We start from the raw sequence: 17,833 nt of genomic DNA on the forward strand, positions 1-17,833 counted from the left end.
TATTCTGTCGCCATTTTCCCAAGCTAAAATACAAAAGACTTGACTGGGGGAGCACACACCCCTCTCTCAATCTTCTACCATTACACATGCCACATTTTCTTTTGTCATTCGTGTTACAGGCGCGGAATGGGTTCGCTTGTGACACATATCAGAGGCACTGGTCGCATGTGTCACACTGCCGCATTTGGTGGGGAATAAAAATCGTTCTAACTGAGGCGAAAGGCACATTTAAAGACAATTTTGCCCCGTTATACCAAATGGCTCCAGACACAGACAAATAGCTCGCCATGTTTGCTGACTGACGTGTGACGTATCCACACAGGTAAGAGCCCAGATTTGAAATCGGACTGCTAACTATGATATCATCCAATCAACGGACAGCAGGGGCAGGGCATAGCCCAGTCAATCACGCAGGAACTATAACGGTTTTAATAGGGAGGGAGGGGGAGAATCCAATCCGGTTTGAGCTAGTTTTTCTTCCAATGGAACATTAACGTCTTGCTGCGCTGTGTTAGACTGTACTGGCACAGCTTTATCTTGAATATACCAGTGTATATTCTCCTATATTGCGAAACATTTAGCTCTTTTTTCTTTAAAAAAAAAAAAAAAAACACCCCCACACAAACCAACCATGCCTAAAAGGAGCACAGTGAGTAGACCGACATCTTTCATGCATTTAGTAATACAGCATGTATAAACCCCAACTGCGGTCTGTAAAACGGGCTTGTTACGCTGACGTTCAGAGTTGTTGAAATGTTGCTACAAATGTCTGCGTTCGTTCCGGGTGGATGTCAACAATGTTGGCACCGTGCAGCCAAGAGTTTAGCCGCTGTGTGTCGGCTCTGTTTTGATTCTGTGAAGTAGCTGATTCTTGGTCTTATCTCTCGTGCAGTGATTATCTTTGTGCCAGTGATTTAATGTGTGCCGGGGTATTTCTTTCACCGGAGGATTGTGACATGCACAATTGCAAATGCGTATAAATAATTTAGTGTCAGTGTAAGACAAAGCAGGCTAATTTTCTCTGTCCATGGATGCTTTTTCTGCACAGAAAGTTGGCGGCATATTGATTGTTTCTTATGGGGGTCGACACGCTGGATACTAAAGTTTTTCTCAAAGAAAATGGGACCGACATCGACAACGTATATGTAACAGCGTGTAATTCGGTGGGAGTTTGGCTGTAATGTTATGGTTGTTATTTTCGCGTGGGCACTAGTTCTTGTTTTGGGCTTTCCTGTGGAGCAAAAAACACTTTTAATGTGATGTTGCGACTATCTCTTTCATAAACCGAGCGTGCATGTGTGCTTTTATCAGGACATGGCCGCCCGTATTTTCCCCGGTGCGAGTGCGTTCGTGAAGGCGTTTGTCGTGTTAGCGGAGTGTCTTTCTGTGTATTGTCGGCTCAGGCCACTCGTGGGTTATGCAATGGCGAGCCTCCGTCAGCAAAGCGCTGCTCTTGTTGCTGGGGGTTCTGGTAGATTCTGCTACCAGATCGCTGAGCATCTCGGAGTGACTCTTTTCAAATTCATGGCGGGAACACTCACCACACTGCTCAGTTTTCTTCGTACACTGGCATTCCCATTTATTACCAATGAATGGATGTGTCGGGAAGGAGGCGGAGTCCGCCCCCTCCTCCGCCGGAGTTTTACAGTGGGCAAATGAGTTGCAGGAGGTGGGAGAGCACGATCACATGTCGCTGTATTAACTTCCATATGCTGTGATCTTACGACGCGAAACTGTATCAAAGCACGTTAAAGGACACTTTCGTTTTGTTTTGTTTTTTTTTTTTTTTTGTTTTGATTCCCAACCAACACGACTTAGGACATGCTGACAAATGAGTGTGTCTTCTTACTCATCTTTGAATTGGTTTATATGCACCCCCTCCACGAGACTGTGGCACCTGTCTCAGCCAATTCCACTGCGTGGTCTAAACTACAAAACTACAACGTGCATGAAGCTGGATGTGCAGCCATAGGCTAATATTCTGTCTGGAAACGCCCACTTTGTAGTTACATAACTAATGCTTAAAGCCCATAGCCCACCACCAATTAAACCCACTGTAGCCACAGTAGAATGCAGGCAGTCTCTTTAACCTGGCTTTCTTTCTTTTGTTCTCTCGCAGCCAGCTGCAGGAGGTGATTCAGCGGTAAGGAATAATCAGACTACCATATTTATGTTTGGAGTAATTGTGTTTTATTCAAATTCTAAATAATGAGAGTTACTGTGTGCACCCACCAGGGGTCAGTAGCACCTCATCACTGAGAGCCTCTGTTTGATATTTTCAAAGTAATCATCCTGTCTGTTCTCTTTTTCTGCAGCCCAAGAGGAGATCTCTCAGGTTGAAAGATGTAAGCACAGACACACCCACAGTGTCACAGACAAATATGCATGCTGTTAAAGCTATACTTAGTGCTGACATCAATGTTTTTATTCCCATAGAAACCTGCACCTGTAAAGGCAGAGGCCAAACCTAAGCCAAAGGTGGGACCTTGTTTTGATTACTTCTGATTAGATTCATGTATTAGACTCTCAGCTGTTGAAACAGTGACTAATGGGGTTGATATTGCTGCTTGCAGAAGGGACCTGCTAAGCCTAAGAAAGCCAAGGAGGTAGAGAAGGCCAAGCCTGAAGAGAAAGCACCAGAGGCCCCCGCTGAGAATGGCGAAGCCAAAGCTGAGGAGGAGGTAAGGGTCCTGACGTCATATCATGTATTTTCTTCAATATTACATATCTTTTGTCTTTTTCCTACCAAGCCTATGCATATACACATTTTTTTTAATATACTGAATTACACTTTTTATCTACTGTGCAATAGTGGAAAACAATTTAATTAACTTGCCATGTGCAATTTTTCAATCACCACATGCAACTTTCAATTTTTCCCCATATATATAGTCTTTATGTTCTATTTTGTATTTCTTATTCCCATGTATGTCTCCTTTTATATTCCTGCTACAATTGCTGCTGCCTGTAACACCCTAATTTCCCCTACAGGGGATTAATAAAGTGTTGTCTTATGTCACATGTTAAGATGGAACAATAAAGATCTTCTCCGTTGTGAAAAGACTTTGACACTCTTACACTTCTCTTACAGGCACCAGCTACAGATGCAGCTGAACAAAAAGACGAGGCAGCAGAATAACACCTCTCAAACCACGTCTTTTACCAGTGCTCCCTGTACCTCTTTTCTTGTACAATTCAGGGGAATATTTTTATCAACTATTTTCTAAATACAGGTTTTTTAGTAGTTTGATTGTAGAGAACACTTTTTTTTAATGAAAGAAAAAAGTCAATTTGGAGACGGGAATTTCATCACATCCCACAATTTTGCATCGCCATAAAAATTGCGGTCGTTGTTGTTAACTGTCGGTGGATTTCATTTCAGTTTTAAATGTGAAGGAGGGGGGGTGCGGGACAGGTTACCATGTCAACACGCAAGCACGGCGTTCACAGGAGCTGGGGCAACAACCGGAAGAGCTTGCCTGCGTGGATTACATTCCATATGCTTTATAAGGGACAGTGTGCGTAATCTGTGCTGGGGTGGGAATGGACAAAGTCACAGGGCAACTCATTGTTTTATTGTTTATAATGAAAAACAGTGTTTTAGAATGTTTGTAAGCTTTGTTCCTATATGTTAACTCTTGTACTCATGCAGTTTTCTTAACGAATCTGATCAATAAAGCTAAAATCCCTAGTACTGGAGCTCTCCCTATCAGAACTGTGCATCGCGTGTGTTGGTTGTGTCTCTGTTCTGTGATAGCATCGCAATAAATTTGTATAGCTGCTGTGAAAAAGGTTTTCAATCTTTCTATATGCAGTGTGTAATGGTACATTGTAAGGATGGTAAAAATGGAATTTGTTTTCTTAGCCAAGCTAATGAGCTGTGTAACCATAAAAAAGCTAACTGTTGAGACTGGCTTCTTAAAGGCCACCAGACAAAATGTACATTTATTTGAGATGTCAAATGCATACCAGCAGTAGCAATATTCATGTGAGTTTTAGGTATCTGTATCAAGTACAAGTGTGCAGTTTCTTTTTATTTGTTTATAGATGTACCTGTGTAATGATTGTTATCAACAAACCAATAAAACTTGGTTGGTAGTTGTTACGCGGTTTCATTCTGAAAAGTTGCTGATACAAGGGTGTAGGAACATGAAGTGTGAACTAAAAGGCACTGCTTTAAAATACACCAAAGGGAAAATAAATCATGCTCATGAGGCTTTGTGAAAAATACTGTACTAACAGAAAATATGTCAGATACACTGCAGGATTCAGCACTGATACTGATGTATATATATGCTGTAAGTGATTGCTGATGGGTACTAAAACATACTGGGGGGGTGTTATAAACATTTAATTCATTGCAGGTGATTTCAGATGTTCTCTGTCAGTCTCCTATCAATAGTTTTACAGGCTGTGTCCCAGTAAAAGCAGATGACATGCTTTCAGCACCATGGACAGCGTCTCTTTGCTTTCAGCTGTTTTTTTCTGCCTCGCCTTTCACTTTTTCTCGCATTACGATTTTACACAATTTACGCCACTTCTCCTAAAATAATATTGAGCTTCTGTTAGTAAACAAATCACATCGTGCCACTCTTATGCTACAGCGGCAGCACGTTCACTTCCGGTCCTGCTGTGATTGGTCTGTTGAGCAGGTGAGGAGGAAGGTGCACGGAAGTTTCACTTTAACGCTGGTGTCCACACAGCACAAACATCTTTGTTCCGTTCATATTTTGTCCGTATATCCTACAGACTACTGGCTTTCACTGCTAAAATATCGACTGCCGGACACGGATACAACCACTGTTTGAGCGGTTATTTGAAGGACCGGTGCGTCACTGAAGCATACAACGATCACTCTTCATCTGGAAAAACAAATAAACGCATTTAGTCCATATGGAAGATTACAAGTCAACCTGAAGTGCGCATCTTCCAGTAACAGTGACCGTATTTTTTGTATTTTCTTCCCTCTGCACACGACCACTGCTGGGGACATATTTAATTCTTGTGTTTAAATATTTGTGGCCTCAGTGGTCAAGTTTATATTAACTGATCCTAAGAATACTTTAGTCTGGCTGTGAAGTGTTTCCCTCGGTTTGTAAAATCTTCAAATATAAAGAAATGTCCAAGACATGAACTCAGTGTGGCAGTTACAAACCCAAATCCAGGAAGATACTGCGGGTGCATACACTGACTTCAAGTGTCTTAAAATACTCACATGGCAACATGTACATTGCGACAGTTTTTGGTTGTTGTAATCGTTCCTCTTGACCGTATGAGGGCTGACCGATATGCAATAAATATTTAAATAAATAAACAAATAAATGCAATTATTTTGACAGATATTGCTACATGAGTCATGATTTAATGGGAATGGTCATTTTGCATTTCATTTTCACTGAAAAAAAATCTAAAAATGATGATGATTTTTGCTGAGGTCTGTACCAAACAAGCATGTTTCCTTATGTCTGCAGAAAATGATTTGCAGGCTGGGGCATCTCTGTTGGGCCACAAATAATCAAATAATTTCATCTCCTGCGATTTAGATATTGCACCTGGCCCTGTTGTGATTTCTATACTATTTAGATTACTTGTTCAGCCCTACCGGCCATGAAGAGACCTCTATCTATTGTTTATTTTATGTAGTTGATGGAGACAAATTCCACAGTCTGTCACACAAGGTTCAGCTGAAGCTCCCTGTGTTTCCCTGCTGAGCTGCGGAGGAGTGGCAGCAACACGAAGAGAAACTTTTCTAGTGAAAACTTTAAATTTGGAAGCTAACGTGTGTAAGTCAGCATCTTATTATCGTCAGCGAAACTTTGGAATGCATTTTTACACATAACAATGACTGTGGATTTTGTTTCTCATCACTTACACTGGAATTGCAGGAGGAAGGAAGCAGTTTATGGCCTGTATGGACAGAAGGAACACTTACTGTAACCTCGAACTGTTCCAATAGACGTATGGGCATGTGAGTAATGTTTTAAGACAGACTGCAACTCTCCTTTAGCTGTAGGCATGACATGAGCAGACATTCTCCTTCCAGCTCGAGGAAGGTTTATGCATCTTTAGCGCAAATGCATTTTAAGATATTTTCAGAATTGGCCGAAGTATGAGATCAAATCTTACTGTGAGGCTGTGGGTGCCAACTTGAACTGCCAGTTTACAAATAAACATACACAAACAAGGTGATCTTCACATTTATTAGATGTCCTTAACCTTTTCAGGTCCATTGTATGATTCCAGTAGATATAGATATGCCAACATGGCACTGAGTGTAAACCCATTATTATGTGAAAACACAGATTTTAGAGATGAGAAAGTTAACTGCTGTACAAACTACTGTGGCAGTGACAAACCACCTGTTACAAAGGTTTCATGTTACTTGATCTTTAAAAACATGTCAGATCACAAAAGCTGACGTGGCCTAACAAGTCTGCATCATTGTTACATTCTGTATCATGTAGCACAGACTGTATAAAAATAACTTCAGTACTTCATTTCATGATGAGCCCACATTTTTACAAATACTTGAGGTATAAGTAAAATGACCATGGCACATGCTACCACATTTGTGCAAATACCTAGACAAATACTAGTCTAGAGTATACAAGCCCATGAGCACACATTCAATATGTTAATTTAACTGAAGGCAAGGGATGCAATGGGCAGCATAAATCCACCTTATCTTGCCAAAATCAACAACAACCTTTACATATTTTCATGTCCAGGGTCTTCTTTGCATACATTTGTCATACAGCAACTTTTAAAAGTCCCGACGTGAAAACTGCCCATAGGATCAAGTGGAAGCACTAAATTGTTTACTTGTGATTAACAATATCTACTCTATATTTGGTGGTGAATATGAGGAAATGAGTATGCTACTGTATGACTGTGAATCTAAAGTGGTTTAATGGCTCACATACACCCTGAGCATCTACATCAACCCAATTAATCAGGAAAAAGTATCTGAGATGAGTCTGTGTGGTTTTGTTTGGTCAAATTGAAGTTGTATTAATGTCCAGTATTCTGTATTCAGAGCCATCGACAGTCCTAGAAATCAGTCCATATAGTCACATATCAGGGCATCGGCAGGTGGCTCATTTCAGGAAGATACATTAGTCCATTTTCTCTGCGATCCGTCCCATTTTGGTGCGCATGTTGCGCACAAGGAAGAACCCAATGGTGGCAATGGCCATTATCACCTCGGCTATCCAGAAAGCCATGTCCCAGCTGTGCTGTTTGGCAATAGTGCTGAAGGGAAGCCCTGCCATAAAAGCCCCCACTGTAACAGAAGCAAGTTTGTTTAATCATATGAATGAGTCAAAGCAGGAATACAGCAGTTAATCATACAGATGTTTTTGCCGGTCATGCTGCAGCTTACCATTAGCCATCAGTGCTACAACAGCATGAGAGGTTCCACAAAAATTTGAAGGAGCACTTTCGCTGGCTATCACCCCAAACAAGGCAATTGGTCCGTATGAAGAAAATCCAAAGAGAGCACCAAGGAAGAGGATCCAGATCTGTGTATGACATGAAGAAAATGAGGAACAGTGTTCTTGAAAGCAATCCCAACATTCAAATCAAATGTTTATCCCCTACGAACCCTATAAAATGTCTGAGCGTACCTCTTTTTCTGACACACCAATGAGGACAGAGACAGGATGAATGACTTGGACCCAAAGAGGAGCCTCCTAAGCAAAGAAAATAAGCTCTTGTGACATTTTCAAAACTGGCAACATGTACAGTTGTGCTCATAAGTTTACATACCCTGGCAGAATTTATGATTTCTTGGCCATTTTTCAGAGAATATGATTGATAACACAAACACTTTTCTTTCACTCATGGTTAGTGGTTGGGTGAAGCCATTTATTGTCAAACAACCTTGTTTACTCTCTTTAAATCACAATGACAACAGAAACTACCCGACTGACCCTGATCAAAAGTTTACATACCCCAGTTCTTAATACCATGTATTGCCCCCTTTAACATCAATGACAGCTTCAAGTCTTTTGTGGTAGTTGTGGATGAGGCTCTTTGTTTTCTCAGATGGTAAAGCTGCCCATTCTTCTTGGCAAAAAGCCTCCAGTTCCTGTAAATTCTTGGGCTATCTTCCATAAACTGCATGTTTGAGATCTCCCCAGAGTGGTCAATGATATTGAGGTCAGGAGACTGAGATGTCCACTCCAGAACCTTCACTTTATTCTGCTGTAGCCAATGACAGGTCCACTTGGCCTTGTGTTTTGGATCGTTGTCATGTTGGAACGTGCATGTACGTCCCATGCGCAGCTTCCAGGCTAATGACTGCAAATTTTCCTCCAGTATTTTCTGATAACATGCTGCATTCATCTTGCCATCAATTTTGACCAAGTTTTCTGTGCCTTTGTAGCGAACACATCCCCAATACATCAGTGATGCACCTCCGTGTTTCGCAGTAGAAATGGTGTACCTTTCATCATAGGCCTTGTTGACTCCTCTCCAAATGTAACATTTATGGTTGTGGCCAAAAAGTTCAATTTTGGTCTCATCACTCCAAATGACTTTGTTCCAGAAGTTTTGAGGCTTGTCTCTGTGCTGTTTGGCGTATTGTAAGCGGGATGCTTTGTGACATTTACAAAGTAATGGCTTTCTTGTGGCAACTCAACCATGCAGCCCATTTTTCTTCAAGTGCCTCCTTATTGTGCATTTTGAAACAACCACTCCATGTTTTTTCAGAGAGTCCTGTATTTCAGCTGAAGTTATTTGTGGGTTTTTTTTTTGCCTCCCAAACAATTTTATTGGCAGTTGCGGCTGAAATTTTTGTTGGTCTACCTGACCGTGGTTTGGTTTCAACAGAATCCCTCATTTTCCACTTCTTAATTAGAGTTTGAACACTGCTGATTGGCATTCTCAATTCCTTGGATATCTTTTTATATCCCTTTCCTGTTTTATACAGTTCAATTACCTTTTTCTGCAGATCCTTTGGCAATTCTTTTGCCTTCCCCATGACTCAGTGCAGCACTAGATGAAAGATGCAAGGGTCTGTCAGGAGCCCAGAAACTCACTGACCTTTTATATACACACACACTGATTACAAGCAAACAGTTCACAGGTGAGGATGTTTACCTTTAGTAGCCATTGAAATTCATTTGTGTCAACTTGTCTGCATGATATCAGGCCAAAATCACCAGGGTATGTAAACTTTTGATCAGGGTCATGTGGGTAGTTTCTGTTGTCATTATGATTTTAAAAGAGTAAACACAGTTGTTTGACAGTAAATGGCTTTACCCAACCACTAACCATGAGTGAAAGAAAGGTTTTTGTGTTATCATTCATATTCTCTGAAAAAAGAAAAGAAGAAATCATAAATTCTGCCAGGGTTGTAAACTTATGAGCACAACTGTACATTTCACACACTTTACATAGTAACAAACAACATTAAGGTGTAATTACCTTTGGGATTTCAGGTGTGATGGTGACTCTGAAGAGGTACATGGACACATACATACCAGCCATCATGAGAATGAGCAGACCATGACGAGGGTTGCCATGGGTGCCCAAGCCTTGCTGAAGAGAGTCAAAGAGAGGATGTTTTTAACACTGACCTTTACTCAATAATCCCAGTTACTTTTTCGCTGTTTGTTACTCACCCGAGCTACAGCTCTGTCAGTGAGGAAACCTGAAGCAAGGCTGCCCACAAAACCTCCAACCTCCAAGGCACTCATGTAGGTGCTGCCTGTGAGCAACGCAGCTCATGTCAGCACCCCTGACACCATTCTATTGAGTGAAAATCAGTGAGAAGCAATGGACAGTGAAAATGCATACCCATGAGAGCAGTCTGGCCTTTCTCCTGCATGAGGAACAGCTGGCCCCAGTCAGTGGCAGCCGTCTTCACCCCAAACACCACCAAGTACCCCAGAGACAGCACCCACAGGAAAGGAGAGAGGAGGAACTCACTCAGGGTGCTCTCACTGTTGCCTGGTGAGTACAAGTACAAGCAGAGACACATTAACTCACTCTAATGAACAAGAGATCACCAACAGGTCAACATATATCAATGGAGTGAGTCCTGCTAACACTGTATATCAGATCTGAAATATTCAATCAGCCACACAGATCTGTTAAAAACTCCAGTAACGTCCAGCCATCCACACCGCCATCTTGTGGTAACAACAGATGAGAGATTTATTTGTCCCATACTCATATTTACAATATGTGCAGTAAAATGTGGGGTGGCATACTGTCGAGCAGGAGAACTCAAACAAGTCTTAAGGTTCATTTCCACTGTTCCAAAAACTCCACAACTGTGTACACAAAACACAGGCAGACACTGATCCACTGTGTGCATCAATGATTTACGGCAGGAGAAGGTTTTCACTGTATTCACAGTTAAACATTTTGACTCTGTCGATTTCACATTTATTCTGCCGGTAGATTGATATGATGGCTTCAGCTGGTGAAGTTCTGCAGTTCTCACCTCTGCACAAGGTTATTGAAAACAGGCACCTGTGGCGCCACAGTGGTATTTTACTACTCTTCAACTGACCAACGGTTGGTTGCAGATTAAGTAAACTGGTCTCATGTTTTCCCTGGTAAAATGAGCATGTACTTCCGTACTGACTCATGCTTAGACACAGTCGACTTTTATTGGCATCGGCTGCCTCTAAACATGCCTTTTTTAAATTTGACCTCTGTACTCTGATAACATTCTTGCTAAATCCAGCTACTAGTCAGATTGCTCCAGGTCAAAATTAAATTACATTTTGGTCCGGGTCTGGATCCAGCCCGGAGTCTGTCTATTGTGAACATGGCCTCTAAGTGATACAAAAAAAAAAAAAAAAAAATACAAGAGGACATGTCATATTTGTATTAAAATGCTAAGTGCATCATTTCATTATAGGAAAAATGTAGAACATACATGTGTATCATTTATAGGCAGACAATTGGAGCTGCTCAGAGAAAGGTGTTCTGGACAGTTCATCATCCTGATGGTCTGAGGGGAGACGCTTTTCCTGAGTCTCTCTGAGTTGGACTAAAGCAAATGCTTCTGTAGCTGCGAGTGTAGAGGCAGGACTAGTCAATAAGCAGAGCTCTGGCCTGCATTTCCACAAACATTTTGTAAAAACTGTGCCAGAGGCGTAATCACTATCAGCAGGTGGTGAGATTAGAGTTAGAAGTAGAGTTTACAATTCTCCCTGGTGTGTCATGGCAGTGAAAAGGAGATGACTGTGAGGTGCAAGAACAGATCTATGCTAGAAAAAAGGACAGTGTCCTAAAGCATGCGGTTTCATAGACTGAGAGGGACAGACATTAATACAATATAGGAATTCACAAATAACTGCAACCACATATTTGATATGATATGGCAGTGGCAGTAAGGTACTGCATGTAGACCACTGTAATAGTGTCTTGGTGAAAAAAGGCCTGGACAAAGTATATTTGACATGTATTATGTACTTTTCAAATAACAAAGAAACAGACTTTAATGCAAACACAAAATAAGTGAACAATTCTTACTGATGAGGTACAAACTGCTCCACCTGCATGTGGGAAGTGGTTGGAGATTACTGGTGCAGGCATCAGAATCCTTACCAATGACCTCCTGATCTGATAATAATGTCAGCATGCACAGTTCATCTGCACAATTTTGGGGTTCCAGTTGTGACTGTGTGGGTAGTTACAATCCATCACACTCAGCAGTGATCATGGCTCAAATTCAGTCTAGTCTGCGGTTGTCTGACATGCTTACATACTGTAAGATCAGAAAACTGGTGTTTGAGGTCATCGGTCCAAGCTCATGCAAAAAATGGTTATTTTCCAAGCACTAGCATTTAAACTATGAGAACCTATCAAGTCCAGCAGTGAGACAAAAAATGATCAGACAGAAACTATTAAAGATAACTGTTGAGTTTTGTATGTACAGCAGGCCAACCTGCTCCTAGATAACTCCATTTAAAGGTGCAGTAGGTAACTTGTGTAAAAGTAATTTTTTGTCATATTTGCTAAAACTGTCCCTATGCCCAGACAGCAGTACATGAAACATGTAATCTGTGAAAAAAAAAACAGCTCCATTGGTATGGCCAACTGCTCCTACTGCGATTTGCAAGAATCCACCGTGCCCGACATAAAACAACCAATCAGAGCCAGAGGAGGGTCTGACATCTGTCAATCACTACTCACACACCCTGCGAACCGCCCCCTCCCTCCGCTCATGCTACCGGGTGCCGCTCAGTCAAACAGCTCTCTGAGCGGCGTCAGGAGGCTAGTGAAAGCTATGGCGGAGCAACAGTCACCTGCAAAGGACAAACTACCCATACCGCCACTGCCAACAACAGCATGTACAGCTAAGACAACAAATAACCATAAAGCTAATATGGTGATTGTTACAGTAACACTCCGCAGTGTGTACGGTATGTTAGCAACTGTGATGTAGCGGCTGGGCAGAGTTAGCTTGTTTCCGATGCTAAGGCTAACGTTACTGGTTGTCACCGCAGCCGCGCCGATGCTGCAGGGAGGAGGGGCTTGGAGGCAGGACATGAGTGCAGCGGAGAGGGAGCTAAGACTGATCTCTTCTCGATCTTACCTACTGCAGCTTTAATGGCTTTGCAGGTTGTAAGAGCCTCCTCCTCCTCCTCCTCCTCCTCCTTCTCCTCCTGCTGAATGGGTGCTTGTTTTACACTGTCATCTGACTGGAAGTGTAACATTGTGTACTTACTTGTTCATTACGTTGAATTTATAGAAACTCGCTGAATCATTTGAGCTCATTTCAGCCATGTGTCTGTACTTGTGCATGCCATGGGATATCCTCATTAACCAAGCGTGTGCCAGTGAGCGCTCATGAACCTCCACACACTGCAGTCTTAACAGGACCTTAGGTACTGGTGCTGTTCCCAGAACTTCATCATATAGTCGGCATGTGACCACTCACAAATATTGCAAGTGTGGGAGCTGAGAGAGACCCAATGTTGGGATGTTTTAACCAAAAGGGAGCTAACTTGGCACCATGTGACCAGCATGCTTTGAGGTAACTGTCTTTACTTACCTCCCTTAGTCCCTTTCTTGGCTGCGGCCTCGATGCTGGGCAGGCCCACATCCTTTGGCTCATTCTTTACCAACACCAGACAAACAAATGAGAAGGCAGCACAGAAAATGCCTGACATTGACAGGATGGTCCTCCAGTCGTAGTATTGCAGGAGCACTGTGACCAAGATTGGACCCAGACTCCCGGCCAGGTTCATACTGCAGGACAGGACAGACCACCATGTTCCAAACTGGGAGGGCTCAAACCACTGATGGACAGGAGACAGAGGAGAAAACAAAGCAGAGTGGTCAACATTTCTAAAATCCAACAATGCAGGCAGGGGCAAAGAATGCACACTTAAATGACCTTCATATGTATGTTTACAACTACATTGCACATACTACTGGATACTTTCCATGTTCCACTTTCCTGAAGCAAACCACAGGTCATGGTCAAAACACGTCAATTCACTTTATTTAATTATCTTTAAGAGGGGATTAAGACAAGAACCAAATAGAAGAAACATTCTGAGCAAATAATCACCAGCCCTTCCTTTTTCCAACGTGTGACACAGATTCTTCTCTTATTTTACTGCTTCTGGCAACATGGCATCAGAACCACACCCCCTCATGATGTAATACAGCTGACGGCAGCCAGAAGCATTCCTCACACAGTATACCCAACAGAGCAACAGAATAACCAGTAACTTAAGAATCCACTGGGCAAACAGCTCACAGGCTGATTTAATGCCGTGCTGTGTGCCGTGCACACAGTGTGTGCATGTTGACTCAGCTGTGGATCAGGAGCTGCAGAGCTGTGGCAAACTGGTGCAGACTTGGAGGTATTAAGGATGTTCAATCTTACCAGAGAGGGAGAACACCTCTGGTCAAAGTTCCTCTTCTTTTGGAAAGATCGACTGAGGATCATCTATAAATACATTCTACTGTAATTTGATCCCCTCCAGCAGACTGAACACATGTCAAAGGCTGTTTATTTATTCCCCACCTTTGAACACTGCTACTTTTAAAGCAGCTTCTCACAAGCCTCAAGTTGTCTCTGAGCACAGAGTTGCAGAATGCTTAGGGTTTGCTTTAACAGTGTTTATTCCCATTATGCATATCATTCCGCAGGCCTTGATGATCCAAAGCCATCTGTCAATGAGGCCTTGCAGATAGTTGGTCAACACTTCTCAAAGTGCTAGAACTGCCAATATCACCACTCTGGACTTGGACAGTCAGTGGCTCACACAGCTGCCACAGGCTGACACCTCCTCAAACCACCTCTGGTCCACAGGTCAGTGGTGTCTGACAGCAAGGGACAGGATTACTCCAAACACTTCCAACAACCAAGAGACAGGTGCGCTCTCTCCCCCACAGTTCAGAGTGAAAACACAGACAGTATGTCTGGCAGCAGATGGCTAACACTCCAGAGTTACACCCTTTCACTGGCTGCCCAGAATTATCACAGGCATCACAAACAGCCTGCGTGCTGAGAGTGGGACTTCCCTTGGCTCTGACCATTACGATTACTCTGAATAAGGGATCTGTGTTGCACGTGATGGCAGACAGGATGATATTACCTTGCGCAGCACCTTCCCACAGGGGGGCCAGCCACAGCCTTGTCCCAGGCCGTTGATGAACCAGAGCAGTGAGAACATGGACACAGTGGAGGACCAGGAGAAGGCTACGTTGATGCTCCCCACCAAGAAGAGGCCGATGGAGAAAAGCCAGCGGGCGCTGATCTGATCTGACAGCACGCCGCTGATGAACTTACTGATGGCATAGGCCATGGTCTGGCTGCTGGTGATCAGACCTGCAGAGACACCACGAGGGTTACTATTACAGCAATGTACAGAGAGAGAATATGCTACAGGAGACATGGGCTGTAGCCTCGTACTTGTGAAGGCAACAACAGTTGGATGACAACTAAGAATCAAGTCATTTCACTGCCAAGAATACAAAATCAGAAACTGTGGAGAGAAACTCATGGTTCCCAGAGGATCAACCCTCCGGACTTTAGTGATCCCCATACTCTTCCTCTAGTGCCAATGTGAGGTAGACAGTTGTAGTTAAGAGTGAAGCATCTCGACAGATGGACAGCCATGACGTTTGATTCAGACCTTCATGTTGTCCACAGGATGTACAGCTATGCACTGTGGATTTTATAGGTGGATGAGAGTGAAACTGACAATTCAGCACTTCAAATAATACACTTTTGGATGAATAACCTTGAGAAGAAGCAGTTTTGTCTGTGTCTAGCAGTTTGCAGTTTGCCACAGTGCATGCTGATACTTTTGCGCTCTTGGCAAACTAAGGCAGATTTAGAATTATTGCAAAATGTTTCTGTCAAACATCATCACAGATCTGATCATTGCTTAAGGAAATCTTTCTTCAACCAGGCAAAAAGAAAATGCTCCATTAATGCTACTGTCTCACCTAAGTCATCTTTGTCCAGTTCAATCTCCTCCATCACAGAGGGCATGACGAAGGAGAAGGTCTTCCTGTTAAAGAAGTATAGCGAGTAGCCGATGAACATGCAGAAGAAGATGGCGGCACGATAGTAGCCGTAGCCTGTGGCCCCCATGGTTACACTTGACAACTTCAAGGATGATGAGGAAAAACAAAAAATATTTTCTCAGTCTTTTCTTCAGTGGAGTCTTGAATTTGGGTCCTCTGGCATCTAGATTATAGCCAATCAAGGTGTGTTCTGTCTATCTGTGAGGCTGCTGCTTGTAGAAGCCAGGGAAGAGGAAGGAAACCTTACACCAGCCTGGAAAGGAAGACAACATAACAAAAATGACTTCAGACAGAAGCAACTACCACTGGTTTTATAGAGGTGAGATATTTAGCACTTTGGTTTAATGGGCTAAAGAAGCAGATAAGGATAATTTTATGATATTCTGTTCAGACACGCTGCCCATCAGGCTCTTTACAGAGAGACTTGGAACTCTGTAACACAACTCTGACTAAACAGTAACACTTTCTGCTCAGGATAATGTTTTATCTGGAGTGGGTGTGATGCTGTGATGGTCAGCTGACCTGCCACCCGGTCATTTAGGGCGCCTCATGTCACAGGTTGAGGTGCAAGTCCAAAATAAAGTGGCATTCTGGTCCTGCAGCTTGGTTTAGGTTACACTTGTCTAGTGGGCGGTCACATAAATGTCAAAGTTGTCCTTTAACTGGCTTGGGCATCGTGTTTGGAGGTGTCCAGTCAGCAAGCTTGCAAATATCAGGTGTCGTCCAAGGAATTAAACTTAGCAGACTGACGGGGTTGTAGCCCTGTTTTAAAGAAATTTAGAAGTTAAGCTGACCTTACATGACTGGTAAATATCTTTTCCATCCTGCCAAAAACCAGGAGCAATTCTGCTCCATGTTCGTGTTAGCTTTAACTCTTAAATGATTTCCGTGCTGCAGCGTCTAATCCCATTTCAACTCACCGAGCTTCCCCTCAGACGGCAGCCCGTGACAGACAGTGAATACAACAACATTACAGATGGCGATGGACTGATACAGTGGCAAAACAGGACGTTTCCAGCTAACTCTGTCACCCGCGACTCAGTTATTCGCGGCGCACTGATTTGTGCGGCTCTCCGTGTATCTGAGCGTCCTTCAGGCCTACAGCTGACCACATGCCGACATAAAACTACACATCGATGCACTGTCGTCTATACCGCCGTATACCGTCTGATGGCCACACTGAATGAGGAAATGCATGTAAAGCTGGCTACCTTTCATCGGCGCCCCTCTTGCTGATCCCATCCATGCAGGGAGACGTCGCGCGTTCATGAACGCGCAGCACATGAACGCGTCACTGTGACGCACAGAGGCGAGGGGAGCCTCAGCCACCGTGGCACAAACCACACAGCGCTGCAGGCTACAGTTTCAAGCGCACCGAGACTCAGGATTTATTGCTGAAGTGTCGAATCATCTTCCTGGTGCTGTCCGATCAATTCTCACGTCGCCAAACTCTTTAGCTATATCTTTACATTTCCCACGACGGACACAATAAGCAATCCATTATGCCTTCATATCGCTTCGTAATCAGTTGGACCTGCAGGTCGATTCGACCTAGTCGACGATCGATTATTTGTGACTATTCTATATCTATTCAATAAAAGCTCAACATTTAGCCCATGGTGCTCACTGCTGCCCTCTGTCGGATTCATAACGCAGGTAGTTGAAATGCAGTTGAGATGGCTGCTGTTTAGTGTGTACAAGTAGAACCAAACTAGATACTGAAGATTTGCATTATTGTAGGCCTGTTTCATGTCTGTGGAGTTCCCCACTTAACTCAGCTGGAGCAGGAGAGGACTGAGAAGCCTTGCTTCAATAAAATGGATTTCAAGACACATTGAGATGACAAGTCCAAGACCTGTGCAGCCTTGAAACATTAGGAATATTCTTCCCTCAGACAAAGATCTGATTTTTCAGCCTGAGAGAAAGATTACTGTGTTAAGAGTGTTGTTTAAAATCTGGTTAGTTTCGTGTCTTTTCTTTTTCCCGTTTTTTTTCTAATTTAAAGTGACTGTCTGCCAACCCAGCACGGAAGTCATTCATGTGGCATTCAACGGCGGTGGGATTTATGACTTACAAAAGCTCATCAGTCAGAGCCTAGGAAACAGATCAGAGGTCAGTTTAAAGGTTTTACATACGACATTCACTGCCACTAGATGTCACACTAGAGCACCAGCATCTCAGAAACAGCCATGATTTTGCTCTCCAGAAGCCACCAGCCTCCATTCACAGAATCAGTCTTTTTACCTTGCAGATCAGATCAGTGTAGAAAACACTTCATTCACACTCCACAGAGTCAAAATAAAAGTATTAAAAGGAGTAT

At 43.0% G+C, this 17,833-nt stretch overlaps 2 protein-coding genes across 3 annotated transcripts; one reads left to right on the top strand and one right to left on the bottom strand.

Annotated features, from left to right (window-relative positions):
* Nucleotides 1–446: 446 nt before the first annotated feature.
* hmgn1b (high mobility group nucleosome binding domain 1b) lies at nt 447–4,105 on the top strand. Its single transcript, XM_076751226.1, has 6 exons — nt 447–649; nt 2,120–2,143; nt 2,316–2,345; nt 2,437–2,478; nt 2,574–2,681; nt 3,092–4,105. Exons 1-6 carry the CDS (start codon nt 632–634, stop codon nt 3,137–3,139), a joined length of 270 nt encoding a protein of 89 aa, XP_076607341.1. The 5' UTR covers nt 447–631; the 3' UTR covers nt 3,140–4,105.
* Nucleotides 4,106–6,181: 2,076 nt separating this feature from the next.
* LOC143333199 (glucose-6-phosphate exchanger SLC37A4-like) lies at nt 6,182–16,854 on the bottom strand. 2 transcript variants are annotated; one of them, XM_076751175.1, is made up of 10 exons: nt 16,725–16,854; nt 15,433–15,766; nt 14,577–14,809; nt 13,019–13,265; nt 9,802–9,954; nt 9,627–9,712; nt 9,430–9,543; nt 7,626–7,691; nt 7,382–7,520; nt 6,182–7,282 (listed from the first exon to the last, which is right to left on the bottom strand). In XM_076751175.1, the coding sequence occupies exons 2-10, from the start codon at nt 15,578–15,580 to the stop codon at nt 7,116–7,118; spliced, it is 1,353 nt and encodes a 450-aa protein (XP_076607290.1). In that variant the 5' UTR covers nt 15,581–15,766; nt 16,725–16,854; the 3' UTR covers nt 6,182–7,115. The 2 variants fall into 2 exon arrangements, with proteins under 2 accessions (XP_076607290.1, XP_076607291.1); XM_076751176.1 differs by having other exon boundaries at nt 16,434–16,739.
* Nucleotides 16,855–17,833: the final 979 nt, after the last annotated feature.

Source organism: Chaetodon auriga, chromosome 15, assembly GCF_051107435.1.
Source record: "Chaetodon auriga isolate fChaAug3 chromosome 15, fChaAug3.hap1, whole genome shotgun sequence".
Taxonomy (NCBI): domain Eukaryota; kingdom Metazoa; phylum Chordata; class Actinopteri; order Chaetodontiformes; family Chaetodontidae; genus Chaetodon; species Chaetodon auriga.

What these genes read in the sequence shown, in the direction of transcription:
- hmgn1b (XM_076751226.1), top strand. An exon ending in GATCTCTCAGGTTGAAAGAT is followed by an intron (nt 2,346 to 2,436) that starts GTAAGCACAGAC and finishes TTATTCCCATAG; the next exon opens with AAACCTGCACCTGTAAAGGC. An exon ending in AGGCCAAACCTAAGCCAAAG is followed by an intron (nt 2,479 to 2,573) that starts GTGGGACCTTGT and finishes TGCTGCTTGCAG; the next exon opens with AAGGGACCTGCTAAGCCTAA.
- LOC143333199 (XM_076751175.1), bottom strand. Translation starts at nt 15,580, where the DNA reads ATGGGGGCCACAGGCTACGGCTACTATCGTGCCGCCATCTTCTTCTGC. An exon ending in AGGCCAGACTGCTCTCATGG is followed by an intron (nt 9,713 to 9,801) that starts GTATGCATTTTC and finishes CGTTGCTCACAG; the next exon opens with GCAGCACCTACATGAGTGCC. An exon ending in CTGACAGAGCTGTAGCTCGG is followed by an intron (nt 9,544 to 9,626) that starts GTGAGTAACAAA and finishes GACTCTCTTCAG; the next exon opens with CAAGGCTTGGGCACCCATGG.